The following is a 25,177-nucleotide window of genomic DNA, read 5'->3' on the forward strand; positions in this document are numbered from 1 at the left end:
CGAAAGTATGGCCTGGCGAGCCCCGCACCAGCACCGAACTGGGCACACAGTCTGCGCGGAGGAACATTCGTTCCCTGGCTTCCTGACCCCCCCCCCCTCCACCGGCAGTGAGGCGGGGAGGGCCGGGGCGTGGGAGGGGAGCAGCGCCCCCTGCGGCCGGAGTGGAGGTGGTTGGAGTGGAGGCGGTAGGAGCGGCACGGATGGGGGCACTCACAGGGGAAGGGAGTCGCGCAGTAGGGCCGGGCAGGCTCGGGTCCCAGGCCGCGCCTGCCCCGCGTGGGGCCGAGCCCTGATTTGTGCAGGAGGCAGCATCTCCTTTGGGACCGCGAGCAGCGCGGCGGCGGCGCACCGATAGGAGAGGACCACGGCGGTGACCTCAGGGGGCGCCCCACCCCCTGGCTCCTGACACCCGGCGGGGCTCGGGCGAGGGGAAGCCGCTTTGCGGCGCCCAGCACCACTCTCCCGGCTCGGCGGAGGCTTTAGTGGATCCGCCGCCGCCGCCGCCCCGCCGCCCGAGGGCGCCGGGAAGCGTGCGCCGGGTCCAGGCGCTGGCAGGAGGAGTCCTCCGCCGCCTTTAAATCCTGGGCGCCCCCGGCACCCCCCCGCAGCCCCACCCCGCGGCGCGGCCCCGCCCCCTCATGCATATGCAGGTGCGCGGGTGACGAATGGGCGAGCGAGCTGTCAGTCTTGTCCCGAACTTGTTGGCTGCGGGCGCCGGGAGCGCGGGCGCGCAGAGCCGAGACCGGGACCCGCCGCCGCCGCCGCCGCCGCCGCCCGCCGCCACCGCCGCCGCCGCCCGCCGTCGCCGCCGCCGCCCGCCGCCACCGCCGCCGCCGCCGCCGCGAGGGAGCTGGGTCGGCGCGGCACCCTGCGAGCCCGAGCGCCGCCGCCCCCGCGCGCCCGCAGCCCCAGCGCGCCCGCCGCCCGGGCCCGCGCGGCGCCGCCTCGACCCCGCCCGCCGCCGCCTCATCTGCCGCTGCCGCTGCCGCTGCCGCTGCTGCCGGCGCTCGGAGGGCGGGCGGGCGGGCGGGCGGGCACTGGGAGGCCGGGGCCGGGCGCGCAGGGGCGGCGGCGGCGGCGGGCCGGCGGGCGGGGTCGAGGAGGCGATGCGGGCGCGGGGCCGGGGGCGCCTGCCCCGGCAGCTGCTGCTGCTGTTGGCGCTCTGCGTGCAGGTGAGCGGGGGCGCGGACGGGGCGCACCGGGCCGTCCCTCGGGGTCGGCGGCACCGCTTGCGGGCGCCGCGGTTCGGAAGCCCTCGAGGCTGCGCGGCGGGTGGGGGCGGGGCGCCCCGGCTCGCGACCCCGGCCCGCGCTTCCCTGCGCACTCTCTCTGCCTTATTTTTAGGCGGCGCGGCCCATGGGCTATTTCGAGCTGCAGCTGAGCGCGCTGCGGAACGTGAACGGGGAGCTGCTGAGCGGCGCCTGCTGTGACGGCGACGGCCGGACGACGCGCTCGGGGGGCTGCGGCCACGACGAGTGCGACACGTACGTGCGCGTGTGCCTCAAGGAGTACCAGGCCAAGGTGACGCCCACGGGGCCCTGCAGCTACGGCCACGGCGCCACGCCCGTGCTGGGCGGCAACTCCTTCTACCTGCCGCCGGTGGGCGCCGCGGGGGACCGGGCGCGGGCCCGGGCCCGGGCCGGAGGCGACCAGGACCCGGGTCTCGTCGTCATCCCCTTCCAGTTCGCCTGGCCGGTACGTGCGCCCCCACCCCCCTCCCCCAGCCCTCCCCTCCCTCGGCGCCCGGCTCCCGGCCCCGCCCTGCCCGCAGCCCCTCGGCCCCTCGGCCTCCCCGCACCTGCGGCCCCGGCCGTAAGTGCGAGCCTCGCGCGCCCGGACCCTGCGGGTGGGGCCGGCAGGGGGCGCCGCGCGGCGTGCGGACCCCGGGCGCCTGCTCCGTGGGGCCGGGTCCGCGCCCGGCCACGTGGGCGCGCGGGGGTCGCGGCCGGGCGGGGTGGCCTCGGCCCGCGTGCACGGCCGCCCGCGGCGTGTGCCTGCGTCGCCCTGCGCGTGTCTGTCTGGGTGGGGAGGCGCGGCCAGGCGCCTCGGGCCTGGGCAGGCCGGGGAGGCATGTGCGCCGCGCGTGCTGGGGCTGGTCTGGGGCAGGCCCCGGCGGAGCCGCCTGGGCCCTTGGCCAGCCTGCGCCCGCCCTGCAGTTTCCTGGATGCCCGGGGGCGGGGGTGGGGGGTGGCAGCTCCGGCGGGCACCGGGGGACCTGGGCCCGGGCAGACCTAGGGCACGTGTGCTGGTGGCAGCCTTTGCTCCTGGCCCAGATCCGGGGGGAAGGTTCAGTGGGCCCTGGTGCAGTGATTCTTTGTCAGGTTTCTTACATCTTGCAGTCTTGGGTTTTAGATTTTATTCTTTTGTGGGAGCGGCCTTGGGGCTGGCCTGGCAGGCAGGAGCCTTTGGCCTGAGAATGCTGGTAGGGATGTGGTTCATCGCCGTGGGCTGCAGGGAGCTGTGGTCGCGCAGGTGGAGGCTTCCTGCTGCCTGATGTGGCCCTCCCAGGTCTTTGTGCTGCTTGCATGGAACTGGGTGGGGGCAGGGATGAGAGAGGACCCTGTAAAGCGGGGCCTCGGTGTGCAGGAGCAGGTACCCGCAGCTGGGGTGGGTCCGGCTGTAGCAGGATGCCAGGCTCCGACTGAGAGGCTGTCCTTCTGACTAAGGACCTTTGGCTGGACCAGCCAGCGGGAGCCAACAGGAGTATGTCCGCCTGATGTCTTGGTCCTGGAAGAGACGGGGGGTTGAGGCCGGGCTGGTTGAAGTTGGGCCCGACGCCCTCCTCCCCCACCCGGCTCTGAGCGCTGTGCTGGCACCTTCTCTGCCTGGGCCGGGGGCCTCCCCTGTCCTATTTACCCCCTTCCTGACCCCTGGCTACACGCCCCTGGGGCTACAGCCCTACCCCCACATACCTGGCTGGCCTCTGGGGTCTCCCTTGACCCTGGGGCCTCAGGCGGGGAATGTGTCCCTGGGGTGGAAACGGCAGGGGCGGCCTGGGAGGCCCCGGGCGCCGGGATGAGCCCAGCCCCCTCGCCCCCGCAGCGGCGCGGCAGGCAGGTCTGAGCAGGGCCCGCAGCCTGTCATCTGCGCTTGGGCCGGAGCCAGCTCGGTTCGAAATCGCTACCTGAGGATGTGTTTTCGGCTCGAGTTGGCAGCAGTGGCCATGGGGGCAGGGAGGCCTGGAGGAATGTGGCGGGCCAACGCGTGTCCCTCAGGCGCTTGGCCCCGCTGGCCGGCCAGGGGTGGAACGGGACGGGGCAGGCCCTGGTCTCCCCAGGCAGGAGCCTGCAGACTGGGCACCGGGTCCTGGGCCAGCTCCCCTCCCTTCCTCCTGCCCCCAGCTGGGTCCTCTCGGAATGAGCAGGTGGCCCACCCTCCGGTCGGGGGTGAGGCTGGGGGGCAGCCGTGTGCTTGGGGGGCTGCACTTGTCCTCTTCTCCCTGCCAGTGGTGTGGTCTGGCTGCCAGGCCTGCAGCCGGCGCGGCGATGCCAGCGCCCTGGTATTTCCGCTCGGCCGGCAGCAGCCCTGGGGCCACACTGCCTCTGCTGCTGCAAGCCCAGCTCCGTCCCGTGAGCTGGGGTGAGTTGAGCTGGGGCGAGTTTGGAACCCAGTGTGCCCACTAGGGCCCTTGACCCTGGCCGGAGAAAGTGAGGACTGTGTTTGGTGCCCTGGGAACCGAGGAGGGGGCCGGGCCTTGCCTCGGGGCTTCAGGTGGGAGGGCGCCCGTTCAGGACCCTGGAGTAGGGGTGTGAGCGGGGCCTTGAAGGCGGCTGCAGGTGCACGGGTGTGGGGAGCCGCCCTCCTGCACCCGACCCAGGCCCCTGGAGGGGGAGCGCCCCCGTGCGCCGCTGCCCCAGGCCTGGCTGGGGCGCCCTGACCTGGCCACGTGGGCCCGGGTCCTGCGCCGTCCACCGCCTGTGGTTTCAGGTTGGTGTCGGGCTTAGTTTTCTGGAGAGGGGCGTGTCCAGGGTCTTGGAGGTGAGGGAGGTGGGGTCAGCCTGGGTGTGAGGCCTGCCTCTTCTCTGCTCATCCGGCCCCATGGATGTCTGTATGTGTCCCGCTGGTCCCCGCAGGAGGTGGGTGATGCCGTGTCGGCCCCAGCGCCTGGCCTGTAGCTAGTAGGGCGGAGGCCACTTTTGGTCACGTGTGTGTGCACGTGCGCACGCGTGAGTTCTCTGGGTGTGGTAGGTGGCCACTGGGGGTGTTGGAGGGGCCGGGTGGGGCTGGCCGATGGAGGTGCAGTGTGGCATCGGGGGTCCTGAGTGAGGGGGCCTGCTGCCTAGCTAGAGGCCGCACCTGCCTACTTGTTTGCGCTCTGGTAGCGGGGACCCCCGGAGCTGGCCCGCAGGTCGAGGGCCCCTCTTCTGGAGCGCGCCCTGTGGGTTCGAGGGGGTGGCACAGATGGCTGCTCGTGAAGGCCAAGCTGGAGTCGTGAGGAGAACCGAGGTGGGCCTGGGCCTGATCCCGTTGCTGACGGTGTAGCCAACCTGAGATGGTGGGCCAGAGCAGGTCCTGGGACCTGGCCGTGTGGTGCAGCTGTGTGGGCGTGTGGGCGGGGGACAGGGCTGCAGGGCTCAGTGCCCAGCCTGGCCTTCCAGCTGGCCTAGTCTCCCCGCTTCCTCGCCGGCTGCCCATCAGAAGGCCAGAGTCCCTTGCGGGGTCTGTGATGTGCTCAGGGGTGGGCAAGGGACTTGGGCCAGTCGGGGGCATGCACACCCAAGGGGGAGGTCTGCCCAGCCCCCCCACGTCCGACTGCCAATGGGGCTTGTCAGCGGCGCGAGCCCCCATCCCAAGGTGGGCCAGGCCAAGGTCTGCGCCTGGGAGCGCCTAAGCTGCCCTGGGTGGTGTCTGACACCGCCCTCCGTGTGCTCCCGACCCCCAAGGAGCTGGGGACTGGGGTGGGGGCTAACGTGGACCCTGGCCCTTTCCCCACACTGCTCCTGGGGCCTCCTCTGCCCCCTTCCTCTCCATACCTTCCCACTGGGGCCTTGGGGTCCTGCCCAGGTGACCTGCTCCGTGCCGTCACCTGCCCTGTACTTCAGGGGTCTTGGTCGAGGCTTTGATACTGGGGCAGCAGGGCGGGGCTCTCGGGCAAAGTGGGGACACCGGGAGGGCTGCACCGGCCAGTGGAGCGCTTGGATACGGGCGGGGGTTTTGTCCCTGGGCCTGAGAGGTGGGTTGGGGAGCGAGGCTGCGGCGTGGCAACGAGGAGCTTGCTGGAGGGTGTGGGCAGCGGCTCCTTGGAGGGTTGGTGGCTTTCAGGGAGCCTCTCAGGGGTAGTGTCTGGCTGAGGGCAGGCTGGGCCAGTGAGGGGTTTCCTGGTGGAGACAGGCATCTCTAATCCTCAGGCCTGAGCCAGGGTCCACGTCCCCCCAGACCCCAGGTACACTGGGGTCCTCATCCCCCGGCTACCGTGAGCCTGGTGTGACCAGGGTCGACCTGACTGTGGGCTTTGCAGCCCCGCGACGTGCGTGTGATGAGGTGTCGTGAGACCGTGGGCTGCCGGCCCGCAGTGGGGTGGGAGGGGCACGCCCAGGCAAGGCCCTGTCTGGTCCCTGGTGCGGAGTGTGGGTGTCTGGCTTCCCTCTGGGGAGGCCTGCGGTCCGCTCCTCCTGCGGGGGTGCCGGGGCCCAGCGCCTTGAGGGGAGGCGGCCCCCTCCCCTCCCTGTCGGGTGACATGGAGGCAGAGGCTTGGGCCTTTCTGAAGCTCGGGTTTCAGGAAACGTATCTGTGCTTAGAGCTCCTGGCGCCGGCGTGAAGCTCTGCTCCGTGGGGGGCCGGGCGCTGATGCGGGGTGCTGTGGGAGAGGAGCCAGGGCAGCAGGTCCAGGGTCTGTGCTAGGCCTTCTTGGCCTGGGGTGTCCTGGGCCGTGGGGTGTGGCACATCCGGCCCCACGTCTGCCCTGTGCCATTTCCATGTCTGAGGGCGGCTGCCCCATCATCCTTTCTGGGGGGTCAGACAAAGGGTTTGGACCTGGCCTTGGGGGTGGGCCAGGAAGAAGGCCGTGGTCGGGCTGGGATTCTGGTGTGGGTAGGTCAGGGCGGGCTTCCTGGAAGAGGTGTGGCTGGGTCTTCAGGGACTAATGCCAGCCGGCTGGGTGGGCCTCTCGAGGTTGGGCAGGCTGGTGGCCCAACTGTGCCTGGCCAGGGGTGTTCCCCTGCCTGCTTCCTAAGGAACCCGCCCCCGGCCCCTAGCTGTCATCAACCCTGCCCAGGCACCCACCCCCCCAGCCCGGTCCCTGGGATGACAGTGTGCCCTCCGAGGCCTCCCGTCCAGGCCTGTTGCCTTTTTCCTGTTCTGTAGAGACCTGGGTTGACAAGGCCCTGCCGGGCCCATGGCCCACAAGGCAGCAGCAGTGGAACGAAAGGTTGCCATTTGCAGGAGGGAAACTGAGTCCAGAGGCCAGTCGGGAGGAGGAGAGGAGGTGCCGCCCCCCCCAGTGGCTCAGGTTCTCTCTGGATGACTTCCTGCCGTCCAGGTGTAGGGAACCCAGCTGGCGGGCGGTGGGGCCCTCGCGGGTGGGCGGGCAGCACATGTCCCCGCGGGAGCAGGTAACCGGAGCCCTGGGCTCTGGCGAAGGTGGCGGTAATCCTACCTGAGTGGCTGGCGTGGGGTTTCCTGGGAGCCAGGAGGCGCTCCCTACTCCCCGAAGCCCAGGTGTGGGGAGGTGGACTCCGGCTGCCCCAAGGGGTGAGCGCCCTGTGGGATGGGCAGCCCGGCCTGGGGCGTTCCTCCACCTGCCCTACTGGGGGCCTTGACCGCCATGGTCCCGCCCTCTTGGGCGCAGCCCGTGTCAGCTCCTTGCTTCCTCCTGTGTCCTTTGTAGCCCGTTCTGTCAGGTGGCCAGCACGACTGCTGAAGCCCCGTTGGTCTCTGGCCTCATTCAGACCCACCTGGCAGCCACCCACTTTGCTCCAAAGCGTTAGCACCAAGACTGGCACAGGGGCTGGCAGCCCCGCCGTCTGACTCTGGGACCCCTGTTCCCACATCCCTGCTCTTCCAGCCCGAGGCCCTGCCACACGGCTTCTTCCCGTACTCTGCAGCCTCAAGCCCAGAGGCACCCTCTCCGCGGCCTGCCCTGATCCCCTTTTAGAACAGCAGCTCCGTGCCCCGCTGACTCACCCGTCTGCCGGGAGCATTCCAGGCAGGGGGATGGAGCCGTGTGTGCAAAGGCCCAGGGGCAGGGTGGGCGTGCTGGGTACCTGTGAGGAGGGCGCACGCCACGGGGAGCCCCAAGAGGGCTGAGCAGTGGGGGACATGTGGACAGAGCCCTGGGGATCACTGGGGCTCCTGTGAACGGGGGTGTGGAGGCCCCAGTGTCTGCTGGGAGCCCTTCTGGTGGAGATGGGCAGCCTGGGCACGGATCCTGATGGCCTGGCAGAGGGCGGTGGCAGGAGTGAGGGAATGGGTTTCAGGGAGACTCAAGAGGTGGGATTGAGAGCCTGGGGACAGCTCCATGGGGGTGAGGGGCGGGCTTCTAGAAGGATGGAGGGTGGTTCCCCGCTTCCCGCTCATGCTTCTTGGGTGGGTGTGGGTCCTAGGGTGGCGGCTGTGAGCATGAACTCCTGCGGGTCGTCCAGGGGTGTCTGGGAGACAGCTGCTGGGGGGCTGGGCTCAGGGCAGGGGCAGCGGCGTAGGTGAGCTGAGCAAAGTTGAGGGTGGGCACGTGTGTCCTGGGCCCTGAGGCCGTGTCGTGGGAGGGGCGGGAAGAAGAAGGGCAGCTGGAGGCACGGGGTAGGGGACAAGAGGAGGGTCTCCGAGGGAGGACCACGCTTGGGTGTCCAGGGGCTGTGGGTGTGATTGGATGTGGCAGGCAGCCCACGGGGAGCTGCCTGGGGCCGGGATGTGGGGGACGGCAGAGCCAGGGCTGAGTGGGGTGGGGTGCCAGCAGGCAGCTGCAGGGGCGAAGAAACCAGCCTGCAGGGGCTGGGAGATGGGGGTGCCGAGGGTGGGGAGGCGTGTGGCCTCCCCAGGGCGGTAGCCCTCGGGCAGGAAGCCGGCCAGCCCGTGTCCCAGACGTGGCCCCGTCCTGTGAGCCCCCAGCCCAGGTGGGGCGAGGGCCGGGGGGGTGGTAGTCGGCGCCTTTGTGGCTGGCCCGAGAGGGGGCCGAGCAGCGTGGAGCGGGGAGCCACGGAGGGTCCCGGCCGGGGAAGAGCTGGGCAGGGAGGGGTCAGGCGAGGCGCGAGTTTGTGCCGGGGAGCGACTGGCTGTCTTCACGGCCGGGCGGGGCGGTGGTGTCCTGGGGCTGCTTAGTGACGTCAGCCCATCATTTGCCTGGTGCCTGAGGGCTGGATGGTCTTGGGGGCAGGGAGGGGGAGAGAGCATAGGCTGAGGCTGCCTTGGGCAGTCCCTGGGCCTCAGTTTCCCTATCTGTGCAGCAGGGGCCACTTTCCGGGTCTTGGGTGAAGCAGGCTAGTGGGGCAGACGTTTACTATGTCCCGGGGCGGGGGGGCGGGTGGCACCAGTGCTTGGGCCTGCCCCTGCCGTCCCGTGGCCTGGTGACGGGGCATCGTCCCTCCCGGGCAGGCTGGGGGTGGGACCTCCTGTTCCCCACGGTGGGTTGGGCCCCTGTGAGCTGCCGAGGGGCCTCCCGCTCGACCCCCTCTGGTCCCCGGCCACCTGGCCCCCCTGTCTGCAGCTGCTCCAGCTGTGCCCACCTTCTGCCCGCTGCTCTGTCTGGGTCACTCTTCCTTCTCTCCGTCCTGACCCAAGCCGGTCAGGCTCGCCGGTGGGCCACGAAGCTGCGGGAGCCACGAGCTCACACCCCCTGAGCCTTCGTGACCCGGAGGGGCAGTCCTCCTCCAGGGGGTCATCTCGGGGTCTGCTGAGGAGACCCCTCCTCAGAGCTGAGGGATAAAGTGGGGGTGTGGCCGAGGCGTGGTGGTGGGAGGGTTGGGCTGGGGCAGGGCCTCGGGTACCTGACGGGCCCCTCCTTGTGTCTGCAGCGCTCCTTCACCCTCATCGTGGAGGCCTGGGACTGGGACAACGACACCACCCCGGATGGTGAGTTAGCCCCGGCTGGGTGGACTGCTGCCTGCAGGGCCTCCCTCAGGGTACTGGGAGGCTGACCCTCTCGTTCACGGAGATGCACGTAGCCAGGTTCCTGGTCCTTTGCCTGCTGGGGACAAAGGCCCATGTGGCAGGAAAGCTGCCTCTACCCTGAGGATCTTCGTGCTGTTTCCCTTTTTGCTCTGGCTGCCAGGAAGCTCTTCCACACTTGTGATTTGCTGAGCTGCGCGTGCACTGCCCTCCTCCCCAGTCTCAGCTTCCTCTGTGTTGTTCTGATGGGCGTGTGTCCTCACTGAGGGCCGAGGGCCGCACCTGGGCCTCCCCAGCACTCCCGTAGCCTGCTGATGCCCAGACCCAAGCTTGTTCTTTTGAGGCCGGGTCAGTGGCACAGCGGAGTGGTTTGCTGCTGAGAGCTCTCTTTGGCTTTCTGAGCCCCTCTCTGCCCATCTGCCCTGGAACTTGGGGCTTGGTGGCCCTCCCCCGCAGGCTCACCTGGTGGCCGGCCGACCTTGCATGGCATCTGCGGGGCCCTGTGGTGGTGGGGCAGAGGGGTTTTCCGTGGACAAACGGGGAAGAGCATTTGCGTGTGCGGCAGGAGCAGTAAATGGCAAGGCCCTGGGGCAGGAGTGAGCCCGGTGCATCTGGAGAAGAGCATGGGGCCCTCACGGCAGGGGTGGAGGCAGCGATTAGGTCAGCAAGGCCGGGGTCAGGTCGCGGAGGCTTCGTGGGCTGGCTTCCTCCTGGAGCGGGGTCGCTCAGGCTGCTGCTGGAGGGCGGGTTGCAGGGCCGGCGTGGAGATGGGTGAGGAGGCGGTTGTGTGAACGCAGGTGGCGGTTGGGGGTGCTGGGACCAGGAGCAGCCTGCGGGGTGAGAGGGGCTCCGGTCGCTCTGAAGGCCAAGGCACGGGGCTTGCTGGTGGGTTGGACGTGGTGAGAGCGGGCAGGGGTGGCCTGAGCAGCCGCAGGGCCGAGAAGCTGTCGTGCGGACGGGCCGGAGCCCAGTTTGGACATGCCGCGTTTGGGAGCAGTGTCACGTGGGCAGTTGGCTGCCGAGGCAGACCGAGCCCCTGGGTCCCACGGGTGATGACGCTGTGGGGACGCAGAGGAGCCGCTGGAAGCGGCGGTCAGCGGGGCTGGGCGGGCGTGGGGACAGGCTGCCCAGGGCAGCAGGAGTGTTCCCCGGAGGAGGGCGGGGATGGGTCGGCCCAGGGAGAGACGCTTCAGGGAGGGGCCTGGCCTTTCCTGTAGCTCGGGGGTGGGGGGGTGCACGGGATCCTTAGCCTCTTACTGCAGACTTCCCCAAACTGGTACGAGCGTGTAGGGAGACGTACCACGAGCCCTGTGCCTGTTGCCAGCTCAGGGCGTTTGCGCCCACGCGGCAGCTTGGTTTGAAGGGAGGCCCAGCCATCGGGTCGCTGGATCCATGCGTGCTCGGGGCCGAGGGAGGCTTGTTCTCAGATGGGCAGTAGTGAGTGGTGCGGCTGCTGCCGGGAAGGCCCTTAGAGAGAAGGGGTCCCGGCAGGGGCGGGAGGGTGGCCAGAGACGTCCACTGGCGAGGGGTGGGCGTGGTGCCCGGTGGCGGTGCCGGTGGGAGCAGGCCGCGGGCTGCGGGGCACAGGCGGGGTCACCCACACCCAGCCCTGCCGGCCCCGCCTGCGTTAGCGGGGCAGGAGGCCGCTCTAGCCCCGCGCTTCCTGCGGTGGCCCTGCTGTCCCGGCTCTGTGGCCTGGGCCGCTGGCCGCGTGGTTTGGTGGGCTGTGCGCCTCCGAGGGGGATGTGGCGGCTGAGCCGGCTCACTCTGCCGCCCCCCCCAAGAGGAACTGCTGATCGAGCGGGTGTCGCACGCGGGCATGATCAACCCGGAGGACCGCTGGAAGAGCCTGCATTTCAGCGGCCACGTGGCACACCTGGAGTTGAAGATCCGTGTGCGCTGCGACGAGAACTACTACAGCGCCACCTGCAACAAGTTCTGCCGGCCCCGCAACGACTTCTTCGGCCACTACACCTGCGACCAGTACGGCAACAAGGCCTGCATGGACGGCTGGATGGGCAAGGAGTGCAAGGAGGGTGAGCGGGCTGTGCAGGGCCACGCGGAGGGGCCACGCGGAGGGCTGTGCGGGGTGCCACCTGGAGGCCCCCACCCCCACCCCGTGCCTGCCTCAGGGCTGTGGGGGCCCGTGCACGGCTGGCAGCAGCGGCGCCTCTCTGATCTCTCTCTGCAGCCGTGTGTAAGCAAGGATGTAACCTGCTCCACGGGGGATGCTCCGTGCCTGGGGAGTGCAGGTGAGTGAGTGCCGGGCGCCTGCCCCGTCTCTGCTCTCCAGGCACACCTGCTCCCTCAGCGGGGTTTGTCTGAGCGCCTGCCGTGGACACGGTGCTGGGGAGCTGGGTGTCGGGGCCGCATGAGTGGGGACACGGGCCCTGCTCCCACGCAGCTTGTAATCGGCACAGGGACGCCCGTGGCCTCAGAGCCTGGGCGTGCCCGACAGTGATAGCCCCTCGAGGACAGGGGGGCGGGGGCCTGGGGAGGGGGCGGCCAGGGCCGTTTCACGTAACTGGGTTGGGATGGTCTTACACAAGGGGCAGAGGCCGGGAGGCAGAGAGCCGCCCGAGGGCAGGTGTCTGCAGCACAGGAGGTGCGGAGGGCACAGCGGCTTGTGCTTGTGGGTGGAGGACAGGGAGGGTGGTGAGTGTGGGGGGACCTAGAAAAGAAGGGGGTGCTGCTGCAGGGCTTGGAGCTGAGCGAGGTGGGATGGAAGGACCAGAGCAGCTGCTGTGTGGGTGGGGCCAGGCTGGGGAGGGGGTGTGTGATGGTGACAGTCCAGTGGGAGGTGGAAGGGTGGGCAGGTCCTGCAGACGTCCTGGAGTGGAAGCGGGGGGGATCGGGGAGGACCCCAAGCCTTCTATACCCTGTGCCACTGGACACGGGGATGGGCTCAGGCGCCGCAGGCAGGGGTGAGAGCAGCAGGTGCCCCGCCCCGCCCTGCCCTGGGTTTGTGGGGAGAGGCCTGGCCCGAGACAGGGATGGGCCCCTGAGGCACACGGCCGGTGCTGACAGCCTCCGGGGGCAGCCGGAGAGGAGAAGAGGTCCAGGAGCCGGTCCCAGCCTCCTGCTGGTGACAGTGTACGATGAGCTGGCAGAGGCCACCGGGCAGTGACCCAGGGTTGGCCGGGGTCAGAGGGAACCAGAGAGCGAGGGGTCCCCGCAGCCTCATGCAGACAGTGGAGGCCTTCGGAGACCTCGACTGGGGGAAGGTAGAGTTGCCGGCTCGGGCAGGGTCTGGTGGCTGTGGGAAGGGAGGAGTAGTCCTGCCAGGTAGTGAGCAGAGAAGCGGGGGTTGGGACAGCCGGAGGGGCGGGGCCAGGCATCGGATCTGGGACGGCTTAGAGCGGGGCTCTCTAGGGTGTGTGAGCAAGGGCGGGCGCCGGGGGTGCGTGAGGATGGCCCGGGAGCTGGGCCTGGGGGACCAGGTGCGTGCTCAGGGGCGAGCCCCTGGGAGGGGCCCGCACGTTGGCAGAGAGATGAGCAGGTGCAGTGAGTGAGGCCTGTGCCCCAGCCTTGGGTCTCACTCATCCCAGGACCCCTTCTGGAGGGCGGGTTTGCTCCCAGGTGTGTTTTTCAGATAAGGGCGCTAAGCAGAGAAATTTAGTAACTCCCCCGTTGAGTTTGGACAGGGAGGGCAGTGTTTGGGATCCGGGGCCGGGACGGGAGGGTGACCCTCTGCTCGTCCTGTGGTGGCTTTGGCCTGGGAAGTGGCATGTGGAGCAGACCCGCCAGTCCCAGGGCAGGGAGGCGGGCAGGCTGCCCAGGGATAGGCAGGGGGCTAGGGCTGCACCCACCCGGCCACTCACTCTGCCAGGTTTCAGACAAGCTGAGTGGATCTCCAAGTGGCGTGGGGAGCACAGTGCCGGTGAGAGGGCACCTGGGGGCCTGGCCCAGGGTGGGCTCATGTCTTGAGGGACAGGTACCTCCAGGAACCAGATCCTGGGTGGGGGACTGAGTGCAGCACTGCTCTCTGCCCTGGGCAGGGCCCTCCCCTGAAGCCCTGCCCTGTGACCCGTGTGGTGGGCATGAGCCCTGGGACTCGGGGCAGACGGGTCCCCACCTGGGTCGTGAGCACAAGGGGCAGGGCCGTGCTAGCGGCTCTGGGTGGCCGGTGACGGAGCAGCCGGGTGGGAGGAGGGTGGGAGAGGCCCGCCCTCCACTGCAGTGTGGGCTGTGCCGGAAGGCGCGGAGGGGGCGGGGGGGGGGGTGCGGCGCGGGACGCTTGGGACAGAGGCTTTAGGTGAGCCCTAGCCGCCTCTCTCCCTGGCCTGTGGGTGAGGCCCAGCTGCCGCCCGTGGCTCAGGGCTCAGGTTTCAGCGCAGGACAAACCCCCACCGGATGCTGCGGAGATGGCCGTGCCTTCCTGCCGTCTCCTCCCTGGGCTTCTGGGGCCAGGAAAGCTGGGGTAGGGGGGGCGTGGAGAGGGCTGCCCCACCCAGGGCCGAGAGCACGCCCGAGGGACCCTCGTGCTCCCTGGCAGGGGTCCCCCGGAGGGAGGGTGGTGGGTGGGGGCGTGTGGCCCAGGCGGGCACACACACCGTGCGCCCCGCCCCCGGGTACGGGGGAGCTGGAGGAGCCCCTTCTCACCGGTCTTGGTTTCCCTGTCCTGCACTGGCTGAGCTGGCCAGCGTCCCTGCTGGGTGCCGTGGGCCACGGGGGCGGCCCGGGAAGGGCCGTGGCTCTTTCCTTTTCCAAAAATAAATCCACGTGGTGGGTGATGGCACGGACGTCACTCCATCCTGCAGGACGAAGTTCTAGGGAGGGTCCCCTGGGGGTCACGTCCAGGGCCTGAAGGGCAGCCCGCCGGGCCCTGGGGCGTCCAGCACAGGGTGCTGGTCTCTCTCCCCCGAGAGCAGTGCCCCCGGCTGGCTGAGCTCCGGGCCCTCGCTGACGGCCTGGGCGTCTTTCTGCTCCTCCTCCTGAAGGACTTCCCACAGAGGACGTTGGCCCACAGCTCAGGCAGGGCCCGGCCTCGGGGTCGTGGCCTTGGAGCCAGGAGGCCTTTCGAGGCCATTTGCCGGGAGCGGGTGACTCTAGCCCAGGAGCTGCCCTGAACCTGGCTTCTCTCAGGGCTGGACTGGGGCGGCCTGAGGGCCTCAGTGTCCCCATCTGTGAGATGCGCCCGTGGTTGGGCCTTGTGGAGAGAGAAGTTACTGCCCTTGAGTCCCAGGTGAGGTCACGTGCTGCGCCCAAGGTTACCGGCTGGGGCCAGGCCAGGAGTCCTTTCCTGATGCCCCGCTGGCCTGCCCAGGCCTGGCAGCACCTGGCCCTCTCATTCCTGGGGTCCCGGCAGCGCCTTCCTTTCCTGGCGCTTGCTCTCGGGGCCCTGCTTGGGGTGAGTCCCAAAATAGCTCCGGGAGGAGTGACTGGACAGCTGCGGCCAACCGTGCGAGGCCAGCGGCCGGGAGTGCCGTGACGGTGCGGGCTGGCCGGCGGGACCGTAACCCCCGCCTGGCCCGGGGCCCGTTCCAGTTCAAAGGCTGAGGCTGCCGGCCCTGGGCGGCCCATGTGACTCTGCGCCCGTGTCCCCAGGCCACCCTGGGAGCGGCCAGAGCTCGCGGGGTCCGCTGTTACACACGTGGCCTCGCGGCCCTCGGCTTTCCCCAGGTGCAGCTATGGCTGGCAGGGGAGATTCTGCGACGAGTGCGTCCCGTACCCGGGCTGCGTGCACGGCAGCTGTGTGGAGCCCTGGCAGTGCAGCTGCGAGACCAACTGGGGCGGCCTGCTCTGCAACAAAGGTGCGCCTGGTGGGCGAGGGGCGGGTGGCGAGGCCCCAGGTAGGCGCCTCGGGGAGGGAGGGAGCGAGGGGCTCGGTCTGCTCCCTGAGCGCGCACCCCCGCCCCCAGACCTGAACTACTGCGGCAGCCACCACCCCTGTACCAACGGGGGCACATGCATCAACGCGGAGCCTGACCAGTACCGCTGTGCCTGCCCCGACGGCTACTCGGGCAAGAACTGCGAGCGGGGTACGTCGGGGCCGGGAGCCGGCCGGGCCCACCTCTCTGGCCTGTTGTGCGGCAGGCACCCCCCCCCCCGCTCCCACCTCGGGGCCTTGGGGGCTTGGGGAGGAAGGAGGGGGCCTGGGCCGCCACACCCACTTTCCGTGGTTCTCAACACAGCCGAGCACGCCTGCGCCTCGAACCCGTGTGCCAACGGGGGCTCTTGCCACGAGGTGCCCTCAGGCTTCGAGTGCCACTGCCCCTCCGGCTGGAGCGGGCCCACCTGTGCGCTTGGTGAGTGCCCACTCCAGTGCCTCTGGGGCACTCAGCCTGGCGTCTGAGGGGTCTGGAGGGTAGGGGTGGAGTGGCCGCGTCCACGTGGGTGGCAGTGGTCAGGGGAGGGGTGGCAGGAAGAGCCAGGCCCGTGTCCCTCCTTCCCACCCCACACCTCTCTCTCTGATCCTCTGCAGACATCGACGAGTGCACCTCCAACCCGTGTGCGGCAGGGGGCACCTGCGTAGACCAGGTGGACGGCTTCGAGTGCATCTGTCCCGAGCAGTGGGGGGGAGCCACCTGCCAGCTGGGTAAGGGGCCCGCGGGGCGCGTGTGTGCATGGGCTGTGCGCTGGGCATGCGCTGCTGCTGCGGGTGCCGGGGCAGGTGGGGCCTGGGCCCCATCGCTGCCCTTGTCTCGTTCACAGACGCCAATGAGTGTGAAGGGAAGCCGTGCCTTAATGCTTTTTCTTGCAAAAACCTGATTGGTGGCTATTACTGTGATTGCATCCCGGGCTGGAAGGGCACCAACTGTCATATCAGTCAGTACGGGTGGGCGGGCGCAGGTGGGCGGGGCTGGGGGAGGGGGAGTCCCAGCCGTAACCGTGCCTCTGCCCGCAGACGTCAACGACTGTGGGGGCCAGTGTCAGCACGGCGGCACCTGCAAGGTGAGGGCCGGCCCGTGCCGTGCGCGCACGTGGGGGGCGTGTCGGGGGAGCCGCCCGCGGGGGTGGCTGCGGGAGGTTCACGCCCCCACTCCCTCCAGGACCTGGTGAACGGCTACCAGTGCGTGTGCCCACGGGGCTTCGGGGGCCGGCACTGTGAGCGCCAGCTGGACGAATGTGCCAGCAGCCCCTGCCACGTCGGCCTCTGCGAGGACCTGGTCGACGGCTTCCGCTGCCACTGCCCCCAGGGCTTCTCGGGGCCGCTCTGCGAGGTGAGGCCTGCGTGTGCTGCTTGCCTCCCCCCCCTCCAGCCGCTGCCCGGGTGGCCCGTCCGAGCGGCCAAGACGGGCCACAGTGGCCGTCGGCCCTGCAGAGGGTCCGGGCTGCCTTTCTGGGCAGGGGCAGAGCAGGGTCGCAGGGTCACTGCCTGTCATGATGAGCCCCTCCTGGTGGGGTGGGCCGGGAGCCCTGGCAGGTCAGCCGGCTGCCCCAAGCCCTGTCTGTCTGATTCCCACAGTGGCTGGAGCACCTGGGCCCCTGAAAGAGGGGCCCTAGGGTGGGGTGGGGGTGCCGCACGCGGGTCTGAGGAGAGGCTCGCGCACCCACCGCCCTCTGACCTGCCCTGGCCGTTGCAGGGGAGACTAGTGGGGCTGCAGGGGTGCAAGGGGCGGGTCTCCTGGCCAGCAGGCTTCCTGGGGCCCAGGATAGAGGTCCTGTCCAGCGCCGTGGAGCCTGGCGGTGACGCTTCTGGGAAGGACCCACGGACGGGGCTCAGGGTGGCCCTGGTGGCTGGGGAGGGGGGCCGATAGCTGGCCTTCCTGCCAGTAGGAGGGGCGAAGGCCGGATGCAGCGGAAGAGGGCTGCCCTGGAGGCGAGGGTGGTGGGAGGGGCCTGGCCAGGCTGGGTTGGGCGGCCCTCCAGGCTGTGGCTGCAGAGGCCTGGCTGTCTAGTCCAGGTGGGGCCTGGGCCTTGGGGTTCCTTGTACGGACGCCAGCGAGGCCTGGCTCATTGTCCAGCGCCAACAGTAGGGCCTGGGCTCTCGTGGGTGCCCCGCCCCCCAGGTGGACGTTGACTTCTGCCAGCCGAGCCCCTGCCAGAACGGGGCCCGCTGCTATAACCTGGAGGGCGACTACTACTGTGCGTGCCCCGAAGATGTGGGCGGCAAGAACTGCTCCGAGCCCCGGGAGCCGTGCCCTGGGGGGGCCTGCAGAGGTGGGTGCAGTGTGGGCGGGGCCTGAGGGGGTGGAGTGGGGTGAGGTGAGAGGTAGGTGGGGTCTGCAGAGGTGGGGCTGACCCCTCCCATCTCTGTGGCAGTGGTCGATGGCTGCGGGTTCGAGGTGGGGACCAGGGTGGCCCGCGTGGCCCCCACCGGCGTGTGTGGCCCCCATGGACACTGCATCAGCCAGCCTGGGGGCAACTTCTCCTGTGTCTGTGACAGCGGCTTCACAGGCACCTACTGCCACGAGAGTGAGTGGCTGTGGACCGGGGGCTGGGAGGGGCCCGGAGGGGCCGGGAGGCCTGGGGACCTGGCTCACGCCCGCCTCCTGCAGACATCGACGACTGCCTCGGCCAGCCGTGCCGCAACGGGGGCACCTGCATCGACGAGGTGGACACCTTCCGCTGCTTCTGCCCCAGCGGCTGGGAGGGCGAGCTCTGCGACACCAGTGAGTGGGCCGTGCTGCCCCTCCCTCGGGCCCCACGTGGCCTGTCACCGGGCACCTCAGCGGCCCCAGGTGGTCACCGGCTCCACGTGGCGAGTTGGTGACCGGAGCGGGGTGTGTGTGTGTGTGTGTGTGTGGCGGAGGGGCACACGCTTGCCCTCCCCACGCCCTCTGTCTCTCCCTGGCCCAGCTCCGGCGCCTCCTCCCCCGGGCAGCCCTCCCTGAGCGCCGGTGACCCCCCGCTGACCGGCGTCCTCACCCCCAGATCCCAACGACTGCCTTCCCGATCCCTGCCACAGCCGCGGCCGTTGCTACGACCTGGTCAACGACTTCTACTGCGCGTGTGACGATGGTTGGAAGGGCAAGACCTGCCACTCACGTGAGTGCCCGCGCGCCCCTGCTGCGCTGGGGCTGCCTACCGGGATGCCGCCCGCTGCTCCGGGCGCCCCCTGAGCGGCCGTGTGCCCGCAGGTGAGTTCCAGTGTGACGCCTACACCTGCAGCAACGGCGGCACGTGCTACGACAGCGGCGACACCTTCCGCTGCGCCTGCCCCCCGGGCTGGAAGGGCAGCACCTGCACGGTCGGTGAGGCGCCCCGAGGGCACGCTGGCCCTGCCTGCCCCTCGCTGTCTGGGGTGGAGGCGTGGGGTGGAGCCCCCGGTCTGCCCAGCCCGGGTGAAAGCCCCCCGCCTCCTTCCTCTCCTCCTCCGCCCTTGCAGCTAAGAGCAGCAGCTGCCTGCCCAACCCCTGCGGGAACGGGGGCACCTGTGTGGGCAGCGGGGACTCCTTCTCCTGCATCTGCCGGGACGGCTGGGAGGGCCGCACCTGCACACACAGTGAGCCCGTGGGCGTGGGCGGGACCCACTTCTCTCTCCCACAGCTTCCGGGTCCTGTTCCCTCTCGAGCCTGCCTCACAGACCTGCCCCTTGCACTTGGCCACCAAAGTCCAGTTGAACCCCAAGATCTGCCGTGCCACCTCCAGCACCCCCCGAGCCCCGCAGCCCAGCCCCCTCCCCTGTGTTCTGCCCTCTGTCCGTCTCCCGCCAGCCACTCGCCCTGTGGCCTGGGCGTCCTGCTCGCGCACCCCACCCTCCTAGGCCAGTCCCCTCCAGGACGGGCTCTCCTCCCAGAGCGGCCCTGGCCCCCAGCCTCCAGCCTGGTCACGGTGGGCTGGCTGGGGAGCTCGGTATCCTCCCGCCCTGCATGCCTGGGGTGCCAGGCGGGTGGATGCCGTGCCTACTGTCCTCTTTTTTCCGCAAACACAGATACCAACGACTGCAATCCCCTGCCTTGGTGAGTGGCAGCCCCTGAGGCGGGCTGGCCGGGGAGCTCGGCCTGTCCCGGGCCCCCTGACACCCGCCCTCTCCCCTGCAGCTACAACGGCGGTGTCTGCGTGGACGGCGTCAACTGGTTCCGCTGCGAGTGTGCGCCGGGCTTCGCGGGCCCTGACTGCCGCATCAGTGAGGGGCCGGGGGGCACCGGGCGGGCAGTGCTGTGGGACCCCAGCCTTCGGAGCTGCTCCCACCTCACCCTGAGCCGCAGTTTCCTTTGTCTGTCCCCCGCCACCCGGCAAGGGGCAGACCCTAGTTTGGGTTGAGGTCTTAGTACCCAGAGGCCGCCCCCCTCCACCCGTCCCAGAGGCAGATGGGGGTGGTGCTTAAGCCTCGGGCTGGTGACAGTGACGGCGCCAGGCCCAGCCCAGAGGGCCCCCGAGGGCAGCCCGAGGCCCCAGCTGGCCGGGGGCTGCTCCTCCCACTTGCCAGGGCCTCCCGTGCTGCCCGACGAGCCGCCGCTTTCCCCGCAGACATTGACGAGTGCCAGTCCTCACCCTGCGCCTACGGGGCCACGTGTGTGGACGAGATCAACGGCTACCGCTGCAGCTGCCCTCCTGGCCGGGCCGGCCCGCGGTGCCAGGAGGGTAGGTGGGGGGACGTCGTGGGCGAGGGCCGTGCCTGGGGGGGCAGGGTGAGACCCGGCCGTCACGGCTGCCCCCACCTCTCCTCCCCGCAGTGACTGTGTTCGGGAGGTCCTGCTGGTCCCAGGGAGTGCCCTTCCCTCATGGGGGCTCCTGGGTGGAGGACTGTAACAGCTGCCACTGCCTGGACGGCCGCCGGGCTTGCAGCAAGGTACAGGGGACTCCTGCCCCAGAGCCTCTCCGGCCGGCCCTGCCTTGCCTCCCCGCACTGCCCTGCTGGGTGTCCAGTGCCCTGGGGTCCCCGTCATTCATCCGTGACCCTGTTGCTCACCCTGGGAGGGTGCTGGGGGAGGGGGACGGGTGAGCCGGGCTCCAGAGGACCTGGGCCTGCCCTGCCCTGCCCTGCCCTGCTCTGGTGGGGTCCTTCTGGTGCCACGTTCAACCTGGGAGCGCTGGGGGTCCCCCGGGTGGGCCCTCGCCGCCCCCCCCCCGCCCACTGCCCCCCCCCGCCCTGCCCTGGGACTCACTGACCAGACCGTGTCTTTCCCCCTCCCCCGCGTGGTGCTGGTGTGTTTGCGGGTCCCATCTGCGTGTGCCCAGGTGTGGTGCGGCCGGAAGCCCTGCCTGCTGGCTGGCCGGCCTGACGCCCTGAGCACCCAGTGCCCACCTGGGCAGCGGTGCCAGGAGAAGGCCCCGGGCCAGTGCCTGCAGCCGCCCTGCATGGCCTGGGGGGAGTGTGGCGCGGAGGAGTCCTTGCTGCCCAGCACCCCTTGCCGGCCGCGCTCCGGCCACCTGGACAACAACTGCGCCCGCCTCACCCTGCACTTCAACCGCGACCAGGTGCCCCAGGTGAGTGGCGCCGTCCACCGCGCACCGCGAAGGTCTGCAGAGCCCCGGCGCCGCATCCTTCCTCCAGTGGCCACCGAGATGGCCCGAGACCCCTGCTGGCGGCCTGGCGCCTGTGGGGTCGGGGAGGCTGCGGAGCCTGGCCGAGCGCGCTCGGATGAGGGGAAGTGTTGGTCCCAGGGGCGTGGCCAGGAGTGGCCAGCCTGGGCCGAGGTGCCTGTCCCTCCAGTTGTCCCAGGGACCTGGGCTGAAGGTGGCCTCCAGGGAGGCTGGGGCAGCCCACAGCTCCACGGGCACTTCTCACTCAGGCCGCATCCCCGTCCTTACGTCTCTGTGGCCTGAGCACCGGGTGAGACCCCACCCACCCCTGACCGTGGTGGTGGTCTGTGTCGTGGGTGAGGGAGCACAGGACCGCTGTGGGAGCCAGTGCCCCCCCCACTCCCCCCCGCATCCCTGCTCTGCTACCTCAGACAGCGTGTAAGGCGTGTCCCACCACCTGCCCAAGGTGCCAGCCGGGGGTGAACACCCTCAGATTCTCGGTCCCTGGGCCGTGCTCACGTGCAGCCCGTCTTTGCTCAGGGCACCACCGTGGGCGCCGTCTGCTCAGGGATCCGCGCTCTACCAGCCACGCGGGCGGTGGCCCGGGACCGCCTGCTCGTGCTGCTCTGTGACCGGCCGTCCTCAGAGGCCAGCGCAGTGGAGGTGGCTATGGTGGGTACTGGCAGGCGGGGTGGGCACCCTTGTTCAGCGCTCCCCTCTCCAGGGCCCTCCTCTGCACGTGTGCCTGGCGGGGACTGGGGCAGAGGGCCCAGGCCAGGCTGGCTCCCAGGTACTTGGGGACACGGGGTGACCACAGACCCGGGAGTCCGCTCCGGCACAGTTGCGCGGCGAAGGGCTGTGGCCACTCCCCGTGCCCTTGCTGGAGGCCGGCGGAGCCGGGGCGGGCCTGCAGGAGAGGCACCGTCAGCCCGGTGAGGGGAGGAGGAGGGGCCAGGCAGGGCGCGTGTGCAGCTCCGTGGGGCCCGCGCGTACAGCTGGGACTCTGGGCAGGGGTCCCCAGAACTGTGGGAGGCACCGGGTGACAGCAGGAGTCGGGGTACAGAGGCAGCGCCCAGAGAGGGAAGGAGAGTGGCCGGGGGCCAGGGTGGACAGCGACGGGGTGTAGCTGGAGGATCCCCTGAGAGCAGGGCAGGGAGCGTGAGGAAGCTCCTAGGCCCGGGGCCTCCGGACGGGGAGCCCTCAGGTGGGACCCTGACTCGAGACCGTGGGGGTCGGTTGTGGCCTGGGTGCGGCGCTGAGGCCAGGGCCTGCCCGACCGGACGGGGTGGGCGGGACTGTGGGTGGAGCAGCCTTTTTCTGTTGCCCCGGCTGCCCCCGGCTCCCTGCTTCACCTGTGCTGTGTCCTCTGGTGTCTGTGGCAGCAGGGGTGCCCGTGGTGTCAGGCCGCCTTGGGGTGTGTGGTCAGGGCCTGGCCACCTGCCCAGGCCCTCGGCTCAGTGGGTGTCCTTGGGGCCCTGCTCGGGGGCCCAATGTAAACGGGCACCGCAGGGTCTGGGGAGGCTGTGGTTGGGGGCGTGCGGGGAGAGACAAGGGGGTAGGGGCAGGGCAGCTTCTCGGGGTGCTGGCTGGGTGCCGGTGTTGGGGCAGCAGGGCCGCACGGTGCCGGCAGGGCTCGGGGGAGTGCTGGGTTTGTGGCACCCTCTGGACTCTAGGCATGGCTGCCTGGGGCTGGGAGCCTACCTGCAGGGACAGCCGTCCCAGCCCCAGGTGCAGGGGATCCAGACCAGGCCTCACCCGCCTCCCCGTGAACTGCCCGGCGTGGGGTGACCCCCCGCCCTTTGATGAGCCTCCCTCCAGGAAGCCTTGGGGCCGCAGGTTCCCAAGCCCCGCGCTCTGCTCCAGGACGGCCCTGCTCGTGGGACCACAGCCACCCGCATCCCTCCTTGCCGCTGATCGAGAGCCGTGGCCTGGACGAGAACCTCAGTGTGCCCTGGGGCTGCACACGGGGCCAGGCACGCTGTCCCACTGGGGGTGGGGGTCCCAGGCCTCCGGACGCGGGCGCGCTGCCCCTCAGCTCTGTCCTCTGCCTCAGTCCTTCAGCCCGGCACGCCGCGACCTGCCGGACAGCAGTCTGATCCAGAGTGCAGCTCGAGCCATCGTGGCGGCCATCACCCGACAGGGGAACAGCTCGCTGCTGCTGGCTGTCACCGAGGTCAAGGTGGAGACGGTCGTCGTGGGCAGCTCCTCCACGGGTGAGAAGGAGGAGGGGGGCCGCCTCTTGGCCCCGGGCCGTGGGGATCTTTCAGGCACGTGGGGCTTGGAGGGGAGGGGCTGCGAATCGTCCTGGCCCTGCCGGGGGGCCGTGCATTCCGATCCACAAAGCGCTGCAACTGCTTTGCACCTGCCAGCGAAGGGCCCCCAGCCCCCCACGCACCCCTCCCCAGCCCCGATCCTGGGACCCTCCCCACCACCGGGAGCCGGAGGACCCTCGCCCGACGGTCCCCTCGCGGCGTCCCCGCCCCAGGTCTGCTGGTGTCGGTGCTGTGCGGCGTGTTCAGCATGCTGTGTCTGGTGTGCGTGGCTGTCTGCGTGTGGTGGACCCGCAAGCGCAGGAAAGAGCGAGAGAGGAGCCGGCTGCCGCGGGAGGAGGGCGCCAACAACCAGTGGGCCCCGCTCAACCCCATCCGCAACCCCATCGAGCGGCCGGGTGGCCCCAAGGACGTGCTGTTCCCCTGCAAGAACTTCACGCCAGCCCTGCGCAGGGTGGGTGAGGCGCTGCCCGGGCCGGCAGGCAGCAGGGAGGACGAGGAGCCTGGCCGCGGCGAGGACGACGCTCCGGAGGCCGAGAAGTTCCTCTCGCGCAAGTTCACCAAAGACCCCGGCTGCTCGCCTGGGAGGCCGGCCCTCTGGGCCTCAGGCCCCAAGGTGGACAACCGCGCCGTTGGGAGCCTCGGCGCCACGTGCCGTGCCGTCCGGGAGTAGGGCTGCGGCCGCCAGCTGGGCCGGGACCCAGGGCCCCTCGCCGGGTGCCACGCCACCCGCCGGACCACAGGAGGCCGAGGCCGTGTGCATAGTTCCTTTATTTTGTGTAAAAAAAAAAACACCAAAAACGAAAAGCAGATGTTTATTTTCTATGTTTCTTTAAGCTTGTATAAATTATTGGGTAACTGTCAGGCGGAAAACAACGCAGTATTCTCGGGTAGTTGCTATTTTTGTAACGTTTCTGTGTGTCGCACTCGCCGTGTGGCAGGAAAAAGCAAGGATGTCTGTGTTCTCACCAAATCGTCGAGCGTTTGTTCCCAGAGGTGGTGCACTGTTTACAGAATCTTCCTTTATTCCTCACTTGGGGTTCTCAGTGGCTCCAGGCCAAAGAGCCAGTGGGACCCATGGCTGTCGGTGGGACCACCCGAGGCTGACAGCGGGACCCGTGGCTCTCAGTGGGACCTGTGATGTTCGGCGTGGCCCATGGCTGTCGGTGGGACCTGCGGTTGCAGTGGGGCTTGAGGTCATTGGTGGGGCCCGTGGCGGTCGGCGTGGCCTGAGGCTCGTGGGCAGACCCTCGCCAGCTCGCCAGTCCATCCGCCCCAGTCTGCCGTCCTCGCTCGCTCCTGCCCAGAGCGCTCGCTCCAGAGATCTCTCAACTGTGCTTTCAGAAGTGCCCTTCCTGACTGCTCTGTTCTCCCCGGGACGGTGGCAGCATCGAAGCTTGTGACAAGTGCCTTCACACAGACTCTCCCCTCGCAACTGTCAACGTCTGCCGTGGGCACCAGGCCGCTGCCCACCTGCTGGCCCCGGCCGCCCCTCCTCGTGAAAGTGCATTTTTGTAAATATGTACATATTAAATGAATCACTGTATATTTGATTTAATAACTTAAATGTTTTGTCCTCCCTTGTTCTTCGGGTGCTGTTCCTTTGTTACTTAGAGTCTGGGCAGGAGGGGGGCGTCCACGGTGCAGAGCCAGGCGCGGGGGCGCGGGTGAGGGCTGTGTGAGCAGTGGGAGTGGCCTGCCGCCCCAGGGCCCCTGTGGGCGGGGAGCACGTTCGCATCCGTGTGGTTGACACACGCTTTCCTGGAAATGAGGCGAGGGAGGCGCTCTGCATCCGCTCCGCACTGAAAACAGGTGAGCAGAGCTTGGTAAATTGTGTCAAGTTGCTCAGCAATGAGGAGCTCTCAAGGTTTCAGGGAATTAGGTCAAAACTTGAGAGTGTGAGACGCTGCGCCGTGAGTGCCTCTTGGCTCCTGCGGGTTGGGCACGTTGGGACTCAGCGTGGTGGCCGCGGGGCGGCCGCTGAAGGCCCTGGCACCTGTAAGTTTGTGCACAGGTCGCCGAGAAGACCAGGTGGTCGCTAACCAGGTCACGGTTTACGCCAGCCTCGAGCACGTGTGGAGCTCAGCCAGAAAGATCCTGAGCTTCCGGTTTCCTTTTAAGCCATGTTTACCTAACTTGGGCCCCCAGGTGCCTGGGGGAAACAAACGCCAATGCCCTTTGTCCTGGAACTGTCTACGCCTCGTGGTTTTCCGAAGTCAGTGAACAGACCACAGTCCAGACCCAGCACGAAGGGAACCCCGGCACCAGGAGCAACAGCCGGCAGAACGCTGCCAGGTCCAGGTGCCCATCGGAGGCTCGGACCAGAGTATGAAATGTGTTTGCTGGGGCTACCCTGGTGTCCAGTGGCTAGGACGCCACGCTCCCAATGCAGGGGGCCCGGGTTCGATCCCTGGTCTGAGAACTAGGTCCCTCATGCTGCAATTAAAGACCCTGCACACAGCAACGAAGATCCCGTGTGCCCCAACCAAGACCTGGCGCGGCCAAATAAATGCTAA

At 69.5% G+C, this 25,177-nt stretch overlaps 1 protein-coding gene across 12 annotated transcripts; it reads left to right on the plus strand.

The window, feature by feature from the left end:
• The first annotated feature begins 205 nt into the window (after positions 1–205).
• Positions 206–24,228, plus strand: JAG2 (jagged canonical Notch ligand 2). Of its 12 annotated transcripts, XM_033850513.2 has the most exons (26): positions 1,014–1,172; positions 1,345–1,695; positions 8,946–9,003; positions 10,824–11,075; positions 11,231–11,291; positions 14,662–14,792; positions 14,901–15,020; positions 15,174–15,287; positions 15,464–15,577; positions 15,694–15,807; positions 15,887–15,933; positions 16,032–16,202; positions 16,992–17,142; positions 17,245–17,397; positions 17,481–17,594; positions 17,857–17,970; positions 18,063–18,176; positions 18,311–18,427; positions 18,857–18,884; positions 18,966–19,051; positions 19,396–19,509; positions 19,602–19,717; positions 20,107–20,355; positions 20,932–21,063; positions 22,445–22,604; positions 22,877–24,228. In XM_033850513.2, the coding sequence occupies exons 1-26, from the start codon at positions 1,107–1,109 to the stop codon at positions 23,332–23,334; spliced, it is 3,705 nt and encodes a 1,234-aa protein (XP_033706404.1). In that variant the 5' UTR covers positions 1,014–1,106; the 3' UTR covers positions 23,335–24,228. The 12 variants fall into 12 exon arrangements, 9 of the variants coding, with proteins under 9 accessions (XP_073656070.1, XP_073656071.1, XP_073656069.1 ...); XM_033850510.2 differs by having other exon boundaries at positions 18,311–18,884; XM_073799967.1 differs by lacking the exon at positions 18,311–18,427 and having other exon boundaries at positions 18,063–18,172; positions 18,472–18,884.
• The last annotated feature ends 949 nt before the right edge of the window (positions 24,229–25,177 follow it).

The sequence above is a fragment of the Tursiops truncatus genome, chromosome 2, assembly GCF_011762595.2.
Source record: "Tursiops truncatus isolate mTurTru1 chromosome 2, mTurTru1.mat.Y, whole genome shotgun sequence".
Classification (NCBI taxonomy): Eukaryota; Metazoa; Chordata; class Mammalia; order Artiodactyla; family Delphinidae; genus Tursiops; species Tursiops truncatus.